A 12,508-nucleotide genomic window follows, 5' to 3' on the forward strand; every position below is an offset into this window, starting at 1 on the left:
TACGTCCTGAGGACCTCGCTGCCACCGTCCAAGCGTGCTTGGCCCCGGCAGATGAACCTCAGGATTAAAGGGTGGGCTCAGTTCCGCGCACACTGTGTCTCACCTAAAAAATCCAATGCGCAGGCTGGAAGGTGGAAAGACCTTCCCCGGTTCTTCGTTCGCGAAGAGACTGGCCATACATACATACATTTATATCTTTAGGAATTTCTAAAGCAAGCAAGTCTTACACTTGAATTTTGTCTGTACATGTCTGTCTGTCAGTTGCCTTCCTCTTCTCTCAGTAATATCTGAATTTATTCCTGTTAACTGATTTTGATGGAGGTATAAAGTTATCACAGAGAATTTTACTCCTTTTTCAAACTTGGTTGATACTATCCAGGAAATTTGGTGGTACTATTTTCTATATGTGTCACTGAACTAAATGACTGAGTAGAAAACTGATGCCCTACAATTCCCTGCTAGAAAGAAAGGAGTTTTAAAGGAGTTATGGTCCTTAACAGATAGCAGAGAATCCATTTGGGTACTCAGCCTTCAAATATAAATCTATGTTAAATAGTGCTTCATTGGTTCTGCTGCCCAGAGAATCACAATCAGTTCAGCCACTTGAGGGCTAGAGGGAGTAGTTATGTTTGTGTTGTCTGGCCTCCTGAACCCCTAGATAGAATCAATTAAATATTAATTGCTGACAGAACTACTATGGAATACCCTATGTTGGTAGGAAAGTGTTGTAATCTACATCATGACAAAGGTTTAAGGTGAGAAGGCCTTGCTGTCCTGTGTTGTTGTGCATGTTTCCTCCTGTTGCTGTCCATCTCTGAAGCAACCATTCAGCAGCCTTGGATCAGTGGTGGAGGGTTTCTTTAAAGATTTCTGCCTCTAGCATTTGAAAAATGCTTTTATATATTAACACCATATCCAGCTTTTAACTTACTGTCATAAATAACCCTTGTGCTGGCCGTAAAAAAAAAGGAGGTGGGGGGAGGACAGGGTAGAGGGTAAACAGTAATATCTGGATGCCAGATGTCACCATCATAGTGATGGGGCCAGTTCAGTGAAAAAAAAGAGAAATTCCTGGCGTGCATCTGTGGGGGTGAAAAAGCCCTCAGGGAACTAGATATGGACAGAGAGGGCAGTGTGGCAGGGACAGAAATACCTCTTTTTGGCTTTCCAGTAGGTATTTATGTTTCCAAAGACACATAAGCTATTTTATCTTGATTTTCCTTGTTGAACAGTTTCCATCATGATCCTTGTACCTGATTCACAGGTAATAAGTTCAAAACCTCTTACTAAGGCTTTATTTTAAAAATAAAGCATGATATGATTGTTGGATTACCAAAAAAATGGTAGTGAGAACATAAAGGTTTAACAACTGCTAGGCTTGTCCACTTCAGAGTCACGCAGCGAAGAGGAAGAAGAAAGTTTAGGAAAACTTCTTCATATTAAGATCTAATGGCAAAACACTAAGCTATGTATATGGTCAGTCAAAGGGAAGATCAGCAATGCAGCAGCCTCTCTGTCTATTCATTCAAGGACCCACAGATACAGTCACAACTAATTAGGATTTTTATGTAATAAATATACAGGACAGAAGCAGTTACCTTCCCTAAGCAGAAAGGCAGAGTGGATGAAGGGCACCAACAGCACAGAATAATTAGACACAGACCTGAAGGAAAAGATCATATTCAAACTGAGCTTACGAGAAACTGTAGAGGGACAGAAGGTAGTCACCTGGTTGGAATTGGACCTATGTAGTTGGCTCAAGTGCTATTACTCTTACAGATGGAGCCCTGAGATTTTGTTGATAAATGGTCATGACCTCCATTTCACTGCTCAGCAGCTATCCATTCCTGTGTGAGAGCATCCTGTGCTGTTATACAGACCTTAAAATCTGTGGAAAGGTGGCCTCTCCTGGAGGAAAAGGACAGGTTTGCACTTCAGCTCAAGATAAGGACTCTGGAAGTCTGACCTCAGTTCCTGGTTCTGTCACAGAAAGTTCTGAAGCCTTTGAAGAAGACACTGAACATTTTATTTCACCATTATTATCTGATTTTAGATAACTTAATAGATGAGTGTCTGTGCACTGGAACACTCAGTCTTACTGGTTTGGGCATCTCTCAAAACCTCAGACTTTACCTAAGCCATGGATTTACCCAAAGATAGATTAAAAAAAAAAAAAAAAAAAAAAAAAAAAAAAAAAAAAAAAAAAAAAAAAAAAAAAAAAAAAAAAAAAAAAAAAAAAAAAAAAAAAAAAAAAAAAAAAAAAAAAAAAAAAAAAAAAAAAAAAAAAAAAAAGGTTAAAAAAAAGCTGAGCAAAAAATCATTAAACAATAAAAATTATGGCAACATGTAATTATGTAGCAGTGAAAAAAATAAGCTATTTTCCACCACAGGTCAAACCACATCAGTCTGTAGACACTTCTTTTCCTTCATAACACACATTGCTGGAAGATATGTTGCTGTATTGAGAGGAATATACACCAGTCCTTAGCTATGCCCAGAATTTGAATGAAAAAATATCTTGAGACTATGTACTGCCATTTTCATTGCTGTTCTCAGCTTAAATGTTGATATTACTTTTGCTGATTCTGTGTATAAATGATCACTGCATAGCACATTTTAGTCTACAAAATCTGGATTTTTAAATAAATACGGAAAAATGAATTCCTATTATTAATATAAGGAGGTTTTTTTAACACTAAACACACTGCTATCTGAAAAAGGTGTTCATGACACCTGGGCCAGTCAGTCATAACCAAGCAAGGTCATGATTTTCCCTTCTTCCAGCTTTCACTTCTCTACCTCGCACTGATGTCTCTAAAACAGGACCAACAGATTCCTCTTTAAAATATTCATCAGAGCCTCAGAACACACTTGCTTCTGTATTTTTCCCTTGTGGGAGAAGCATATTGCCATGTCTGCTCTGAGTAATAAAAGAAGATTATCTTTGATGCAATGGCAACACTATAATGCATGGTAAGAGGTACGAAATACTCAATATGATCTCTAAGGAAAGAGGCACCTTTTTTTGTTTGTACAGCTGTTAACACAGTTGGGTTCTGCCTGACAACTAACTACTACTGTCACATTACTAGAACGAGTTATTGCTTTTGTCTAATTTACTAGGGATATTATTATAGGGGTGATTATAACAGTGGGATTTAATTTTTAATGTAATGACAAATGGAGCACCTCCATCATTTCCCATTTTCTAAAAACCTACTTCTCATTAAATTTGTTCCACTACTTCCATTTTCCAAGGAGGGGTTAGCAAACAGAAATGCACAGTGCTATGCAGTGGATGATGAGCTATATGTGGAACAAATAACTTTAAATTCATGGAACTGTCCCCTTCTTATTCATATACTTTTTGTGGTTTGTGCTCCCCATTTGGCAACGTTTATCATTAACGACAGCACAAAGATATTTGAAAGTCTTTGTAATTTCCTGGTTTTAGGATGATGGAAAATTCAGAAATATTGGATATTTGTATTATTCATTTGCATTACATAAATGTTCCATTTCTAACAACAAGTACTATATGGAGTTGGTTTTTTTGTTGTTTTTTGTTTTGGGGTTTTTTTGCAGGTTTTTCTTGAAGTTCCCCTCTTTTTTTCTGCTTTTAACTCTCTTAATTTTAACAATTCTCTCTTTAACGGCCAACAGTTATATTAGAATTAAATTACATTTCCAAAGCTATCGCTTGAAATGTAGAAATTGGGACTAGATAGCTGAGTAAAGTATTTCCTGAAGATGTTCCAGTGTTTTCATTATGAGTTGCTGACTAAGGTGAAATAATACAATGTGTGACATTTCTTTGTCAAGTCTCATTTTGACAAGGATCCAGACTACTTTTAAAAATGTTCCTACTTTCCTTTTGTGTCCTCTCCTTTCTGTTTCTGTGTTTGTATATGTGATATGCATCATGTCTAAATATTCTGAATATTTGAAGTATCTCTGTTTCTCTAAATGAGTAATTTTAATACATTGCAAAATATCCTCCCTCTTGGTTTGGAATACAGCAGGTCTTCAACAAAGCAAAGTTAAACAACAGTTCACAGTGTTCAAAAATGTAAGGAAGACAGCTTCTGATGAAGACTCTGAAGAAGACCAGGGCCTTTTTTTTTTTTTTTTTTTTTTTTTTTTTTTTTTTTTTTTTTTTTTTTTTTTTTTTTTTTTTTTTTTTTTTTTTTTTTTTTTTTTTTGTATCCTGATTAGGATTTCTGCCTCTTAGTTGGTCAGGTTGAGAAGCTATGTACTTTACCTAGTCAAAATATCTCTCATGGTGACTGACATGAGCCATTTAATCTCTGACAGGAGATTTTCCACATCAAAATAGTATTAGAGCAGTTACACAGTCTTAGAGAAAACAAGATGAGTAGCCCACTTATACTGTTAAACAGTATAATCCTTTCAAAATCCTTTCTTGTTTCATCTTTGAAACAAGATTGAAAATGTCTCAGGAGAAGGAAAATTGAATCACTTTGCATCATTAGTTTCTCAAAGGCTTGTGAAAAAAAATATTACAGTCTTTGTAGCAGCATGATAAATAGTTTTAAGTTACAATAATATCTACAATATATTTCTTTCCTTTCTATTGCTTCCTGTATATAGTTGTAGCAGTGAATGTCAGGTTTCTAACAAAGACACATAAAAAGTGGGTAAAGAGTTAAACACACTCCGCTCAAGAAGATTATGCTGTTCCAGTCAGGGATCCTGGTTATGTGTGCTGGGAAAGCATAAAGTACCTTTTTAGTTTTAGGATTTTTTTTTTTAACTTCTTCATGGTTTTGCTCTGGGTCAGTTTGCTTTTACCCCCCCACACACAATTACTATTAGTTAAGAGAAGGTTTATGCAGACAAAAGAGACTTGATTTGGGAAAATAATATGAACACTTATTACTAGCGAAATAAAAACTACTAAAGAACTACATCTATAATAATTTTACTTAAGTAAAAGTACTGTGTATTTACAGAAATACTTCTCCCCCCTTTATATCAGTCTAAGGAGGAAAAGCAGTCTCACTCTCCATTCTTGGAGCTCCAGGTCTCCTCAATAACTCTGCAGCACTCTCGTCGCAGCTGGAACTCTTTTTCATTCTCCCTTGCTCTGCATTGGCCTCCAGGGCTGGGCCTACCCCCGTTCTGGGCTAAGACCAGAGGCTGGGGGGTTACCTAGGCCCTGAAGGTTTTTCTTCCATGGTCTTGCAAGGGGACACTTACCTACCATGGATCTTCTTCCACGGGGTTACAGGGGATAATGGCTTATGAGTCCACCCCTGTTTCCCTATGGAGGTCCCTTCCCATGGGAGAACAGTCCTTGATAGAACTCTTGGCATGGGCCTAACATGGATCCCTCACTTGGATCCCCACATCTTACCCGAGCCGTTCTCTGTTCCGGCATAAGTTTCTTTCTCAAGGTTACAAATCTTCAACAACAGCACGGATCCCACGCACAGATCCCAACATCCCTACCCGAGCCATTCTTTGCTCCAGCGTAAGGTTCTCATCCCTCTCAGGGTCATAAATCTTCAATAGCACTCTACCTTATTTCAGTCCTTTTCATGAAGTCTTGGCTTCCTCATGCAACTTACTCTAGTGTAGGCTCCTCCATGAGCAACATGGGGTCTCCTCACCCCAAAAAAACTTCTACAGGTAGTAGGGATTTATTTTTCAGTCTTTTCCCTGCTGAAGGGAGGGAAGAGACAGTCCCTCTTCCTTCGAACTTTCTTCTTTCTCCTGCAACTGCCAGCTTCAACCTTGGACACTCCATTATCTCTTTGCTGGAATTCCTTTGCAGCGGTTTTTCGTCCAAGTAGTCAGTCTTCTAAAGTTTTTTTTCCTCAACTCTCTTACAAGAGAGAAGGGGAGCTTCAGTGCTATACCTGCCCCTCGGCAGGGGAGAAAGGCACCTTGGCCCACCTTGGGGCCCACTGTTACCTCTCCTACATGGCTGCCATTCTTAATTTCAACTGCGTAACCCACCTTCTCTGGTGATTAGCAAAGGTGTTACTGAGAGTTTTAAATGGCTTCTTGTCTGGAAATCCACCTGGACAAAACCATTCTCAGCCCCAGGGGCTGGCAGGCTGGGCAAAACCACGACACAGATTCAGCTATTCGCTCTTCTCTTCTAGCCCTTGAAGTGTAACTACAACCACTGTCTTAGAATTTGCCCGTGTCAGGAAGTTTGGAAGAATGACCAATGCAGAAGGCAAGACAGTCAAATAAAGCCATCTGAATTACCCTGTATTCATTACTGTAGTGCTCTAATACCACTAACAGAAGTATCTAAGAATAACTAATGCAGGTTGTGGAGTGCCCAGAAACTACTTTTTCCAGATAGATTTAGGAATCAGCGGAGTTCAACGTGGCACAGTGTGTTACATTACTGCAGCAAGGTAGTAACAATGTGATACAGAGTTGAATGTGAATCTCATGTTTGGTGTAACTTTGCATAAAATGCTAGGCCAGTTTTCAGCACTAGCATTGAAAAAGCAGTGACAACGCAGAAAAATTAAGAAATTATTCCATTATTGAAGAAAACAACAAAAAATGGAATTTGTTTATTGTAATGACAGCTGCAAGGTGATTATACTAAAGTATATAGAGACTTTCAGAAGCAAAACTTTGGAGTGTGTAAGGGTTGCTAATCAGTGAGACAAGTGCAACAGCCAAAGAAATCCTCAATAGGTGTGGAGTGTGAGGAAAATTAAGTGTCCTAGGGAAATAAAACAGGCAAACAAACAAACAAAAAACATCTAAAGAAATTATGAATTCTTTACCTCTTACTAGGTTCAAATTAAGACTTCAAAACAGTTACTGTGATACAGGAACAGTAGTTGAAATTATTTTCCATGTAATACTGCAATTGCCTTACACAACAGCAGTCTGTTCAGTACTTTCTAGTGAAAAAATTGTGATAACAGCCAAGGTAATCTGGGTTGCAAAAGGTAGCTAGTTGGATCATGATGCACCTTGAGAGATTGCTGGATGCCTTGCACTGAGATATTTTAGGATCAAGGCAGGTGCTCAAAGGGTTTGTCTTCCTTGGACATAAGGAGACCTGCCACTGAGTTGTCAACAGCATGTCATAGCTTCTGTGTGTATTTTATAGTATCCTGATGATGCAGTGAAGCATGTTTCTCATTAAACAAAATTTCAGCTGGACAAGACTACACTGCATTTGGTTCTCTGGCTGTACGTGGACATACCTTGCTCTCTTCCTCTCACAGGTTTGTTCCTGAGGCTTGGTCCACCTGTAGTGTCACCTGTGAAGTAGGGATCCAGGTGCGGCTTGTGAAATGTCAAGTGCTCCTCTCTTTCTCCCAATCTGTGGCTGACTTGCCCATCGATGAATGTGAAGGTCCCAAACCTGTGTCTCAGAGAGCCTGTTACAGTGGTCCCTGCAGTGGGGAGGCAACCGAATACACCCCAGAGGGGACTGAGTTTCTGTATGGCAGCTTGCAGGAGTTTGATGAGCCCTATGACTGGGAATACGAAGGCTTTACGGAGTGTTCAGAGTCCTGTGGAGGAGGTAGGTGCAAAATGTTTCTATGCTGGATTCGCATTTCCTCTTCATGTGTACTTTGCAATTAATACCCACAGACGTGGTGCTTTGCTATGGCTACTTTAAATGATAGAACCAGCAAGGTTCGAAAAAATACTTTAGGATCATCAGGTTCAACCGTATTTGAAAATGCATGGATAAAAACTGTGAAAAAACCCATACGCACAACATATTTTAGGCCAGGACTTTTGGGCCCCATGCTCAGACTGTCACCAAGAATGATCAATATGTCACATGTTTCTGTTTCCTTTATCAGCTCATCTCTCAAAAGGCACTCAGCCAAAAAACCTGAATGTTAAAGAGGTCTGGTGATACAGTCTAGCAATCACATATAATTGTTATTTTTTATCTCTTGAGTTCTTCTGTGCAAGTACAAACGTGGAAACAAATTGTCCTCCTGTTCCCTAACACCTATTACTAAGTGATATCAGTTCAAATCACAGGGCAAAAGAAAACATGGCAAAAAGGCACTGATGGTATGATTTTCTGAAACTAGCAGGTTTGACACTTGGAGTTTCTCAAAGTTAATCAAGGTCTTAGGTTCCAGATGTTATAGACTGTATTAACACACACTTCTCTGATATCCTTTTTTTCCCCATGATTTTCTCTCTCTCATTCTGAGAAATATGTTCACTCCAGTATTTTTTTAAATTTAACCTAAATTTTTTCATCTGCTGTCTTTTACGTTTCAAGTTTTGGGCTATTTAAAAAAGGATTACTATAGATAAATACAGAATATACTTGCTTGGTAGTCAGTGTTTACAGCAGTTCACAGAGAGCTGTCAGACCGTTGACACTTTTGCTTTGTTTCTTACACAAAAAAACATGTATACTAAGTGGAGATGACCACTGATTTTACAGAATTATATGTTATATATTGAAATTACTAGTGAGGAGTAGCAATTTTTCATATTTTTACCATGACTATCCAAACCTGAATAGCTCCTAGACATACCTTTTTTACATGAAGGAATTTCCTTGAATATGGAGATTCAGTGTGTATTTTTCAAATGTAATTCACAGACACTGATTTGAGACGTTTTTCTTTATAAATTCATTCTCTTTCAATTGTCAGCAAAATTTTTCAGCCAAGATTTCTCTCTGTCTGACATCAACTCCAAACTTTTCAGATTAACAGATGCTAAGTCAGGTATTTTTGTAGCCATAGGCGCAAAACTGGTCAAATTAGTTTTATTGCATTTGGAGTCCAAAAGAAAAAAACAGCATAGGTGCAGAAGTAACCTTTCACCTCCTAGAAGCAGCAAATCGAGGGAATGAGTTAGTCATTTAGTCTGCTGTTAGTGGCTTCATTTCCTAGAGCTGTCATCAAATATCATGTAACAATTATTCTGTTCTGGTAGATATAGACATAGAAATTCTCATTTGATGATATTTTGAAAAGGAAACTGCCTAGATTACATATTTTTATACTGTGATTTCCTGTTGAGGACTGATTTCTTTTTTTCAGGGAAAACACTTTTAAAGAGACGGCTTTTTGTTCTGATAATATTATGCAGTAAATAATGTTTCAAATTTGGTTACTTAGCAAATAAACTTCCTGAAGTTCATATACCTTTTTAATTATCTCTGTGGAGATAATACTTTGTAACTTCTAAAATATAATCTAAGGTTTTTATATTCTCTCAATGTTTGATGAGTCATCCCTGATTTTAAGCTTATAACCATTTGCTATATTACCTGAATAGAAGGTATTACTCTGAATAGAGGGACAGTCATTATCAATGTGCTGAGACATACTGATGTCAGCTGAGTGTGAGATTCAAGAGGAAACTGAAGAAAGTGATTTTTTTGCTACTGGAGTAAGCGAGACTTCCCCCCCTCCCCCGCCCCCCCCCCAGTTCCTGGCACAAGCTGTTAGAGGCAAAAGCTGTCAATACATAGTCTAGTCATCACAATCACACAAGAACCTTTTTCTTTCACACCTGTGACTGTCAGGCAAGTTTACTGGTCCTACCAGTACCTTTGAAAGGTAAAAGGAAATTTTAAAGAGCAGGGTAGAATGCTTGTAGTATAGACAAAAATTACTGGAATTACAATCAGAGATGACTTAAATGACAGATATAAGCATGGGGAATGAACTTACTGGGAGGTTTAGGGCTGGTTGAATACTGCAAAGTGAAGAGCAGTAGTATTACAGTTTGGCTACATGAATTTAGCCATGAAACAAAACCATCAGCCTAAGAAATAGAGAAAATGTTGAATTCAGTCACATTCAGTCACTTTTCAGCAGTCAGCATTGAAACAGACAATGGAAAATTGTTAAGGTAATTGATAATAATTTATCAAGACCTCATTAGTGATGTGCTTCAAGGAGGAGAAATTAAAGCTGTGGAACTACACTCAGTTTACAAGGTTTTGGTGTGAGAATAAAATATAGAAGGTGAGTGAGCTGTATACTTAGCAAACAGAATAATGTTACTGGCATGTGTCAGAAGTCAGTGGTTTCTTTCCACAAAAATTAGAAAAGCACTTTCATGGTTTACATACCTCTGGATCAGCAGTCCTTGTCTCCTGGTTTCATCAAATTAGTTAGTCTTGCTGTCAGGTCTGCGCAAATATTCCATGCAAAGTAGAGACCAGTAATTTGGACATGGTGTCATTTCCCATCAGGTAGAGAATCACTTCTGTTCTTACAGCCAGGACCAGTTCATTCTGGAGAATCCATATGCCTCTGTTTGCACGATGTTATAACACACAGAAAAATTACTGAGCTGGAAAGATAATGAACATGACAGGGTTCATTATATATATATAATATATATATATTATATATATATAATGGGTTTTCATATATATAAATATATATATATTTATATATATATATATTTATATATATAAATATATATATAATATATATATAAATATAATATATATATAATATATATATAAATATATATTTTATATATATAAATATATATATTTATATATATAAATATATATATATTTATATATATAAATATATATAAATATAAATATAAATTTCATTTATTTCTTTCCCTACAGATAAATCACTACCTTTTGCTGTGTTCTTTTAATAGGCTATCATTTTTACAATTTTCCTCAAGTCTCTTGGGTGATGACTGGAATAGCAAAAGGGCTTGAAAATATGGGGTAACCTTGTAAGGAAGGAAACCCACAACAGTACTAGTTGACTACAGGGACTTTGGTTATTTTGATGTTGATGTCCATGTCCAAAGTACTAAATTTCTTTCTTTTCTTTAGTACCTCAGATGCAGGGAAGACATTGCCTAGCCTTGTGTCAGAGACGTGAGCTGAATAGATTTACATACACAGGAGCCAAAAAAAGTGGTTAACATGCCACTTTTCTGTGGACCTCAGCCTGTACTGAGATTAAAGGGAGTGAATCCATCCAAAATTTCAGGACCATAGGAACTATGATCAGCTGCAGCACTTTGGTTCTCTTGAAAAATATGATATCATTGTTTGCCTATTGACATGTGTGCTGGCATTAGAAACAGCAAAAGGTAGCCCTGTGACACTGTTCTTGGAGCTGTTCAAGCTCTTACAGCACTCTTTTTTTGTGTGTCTTAAAAAAATTGTGAGATGTTTTGGAAAACTAATTCTCGGGTTTGAAAAGATAATGTAATTGTTAAGAATTCAGCTAATATTTTCCTAGCTCAGGAAGCAGGAATGAATATAAAAAGCATACCTTCACTTTGTTTTAACCCTTCTGGGTTTGACACTCCCCACACACACCCCCTGATCCCACTTTCCCCTGGGGAAGTAGATCCTTTCTCACTAAGACCTCTTCCCTATGGCATGTAATGTTGCAATCCCTGATTTTCTAGCTTTCCAGCCTTGTTATTAAAAAAAAAACCCTGTAATATTCCTACTCACTGGAAAAGTGAAACAGAATAACTAGTATGTCAAAGAGTACATAAGGAATTTGGAATTACCAAGGAATTCCTGAGTTAAAATGTAATCACCAAATATTCGAGTTTCTCTCTTAATCCCAAAAGCTACCTTTTTTCTTTCCTAGCTCTCAGATACATCCTGCACATTTGTGTCTTTAGGTTTAGGTGCAGATCCGTGGATGAATAACTGAGAACAGCTGAATTGTCTGACCATGTTTTACTTTACTTTTGCACTTAAAGTGATCATACTGTTACTGAAAACATAGCATAGTGAAGCCAAGCCATCTTCACATGTTAGCTTGCTTGTACTGGCAAATAAAGTGCCTCACTGCACTCTTAGGGAAAGAATGAGTCACTGGAGAGCACCAGACAATTTTCTGTCCAGAGAAGGTAAGTGGTGAATGAACCCATGGACTTTTCACTGCAATTGAGAAACCTTTCAGAGACACTGAAAGCAGTAACAAGTCTACAGTTGGGGCTGCAGCCCCAGAGCTGCCAGTGTTGGGTGTGAGGATGAGTTTCCTCACACACTGCAGCCCTGCTGGCCCTGTTGGACCCACCTCTGTCCTCAGCTGTCCCTACAGGTGTGGAGAGTTGTCCTTGACCATGCTTTGTTGTGTGCAGGTGTCCAGGAGGCTGTAGTGACCTGTCTGAACAAACAAACCAGGGAGACTGCCAATGAAACACTGTGTGTAACCAGCCGCCGTCCTCCACAGCTACTGAAAGCCTGTAGTGTGGACCCGTGTCCCCCAAGGTAGGGTTCCTATGTGGTATCACCAGGCACAAGTTTTTTTTCCAGACTTAAGAGATTTGCAATCACTGATGAAATTGAGAAGCTGATCTTTAAGTTACTCATGAGTCTGAGACCTCTGGGGACAGGAGTGCTTAGATCTGGGCTTTACTGAAATGACTCCTGAAGTATGGAAGTAAAACATGCAGACAAGAGCCTGAGATGGCTCCCCAGGGTGCAGCACCACAGACTCAGCTGTCTGGGCTCAGCAGACCTGTGTTGCTGCCCTGGGACTTCTCTTCACTGACATGAAGTGAG

General features: G+C 38.1%; 1 protein-coding gene across 1 annotated transcript in view; it reads left to right on the forward strand.

Annotated features, from left to right (window-relative positions):
* The window catches only part of LOC114056567 (ADAMTS-like protein 1), a 116,425-nt gene extending 104,207 nt beyond the window's left edge, over positions 1 to 12,218 (forward strand). Inside the window, exons 14-15 of the mRNA XM_027881865.1 lie at positions 7,230 to 7,531; positions 12,085 to 12,218. Coding sequence (XP_027737666.1) covers positions 7,230 to 7,531; positions 12,085 to 12,218 — 436 coding nt within the window. The remainder of the gene's footprint in view (positions 1 to 7,229; positions 7,532 to 12,084) is intronic.
* Positions 12,219 to 12,508: the final 290 nt, after the last annotated feature.

The sequence above is a fragment of the Empidonax traillii genome, unplaced genomic scaffold (assembly GCF_003031625.1).
Source record: "Empidonax traillii isolate 1590-97213 ecotype Southwest subspecies unplaced genomic scaffold, ASM303162v1 scaffold97:size1219025, whole genome shotgun sequence".
In the NCBI taxonomy this organism is placed as follows: domain Eukaryota; kingdom Metazoa; phylum Chordata; class Aves; order Passeriformes; family Tyrannidae; genus Empidonax; species Empidonax traillii.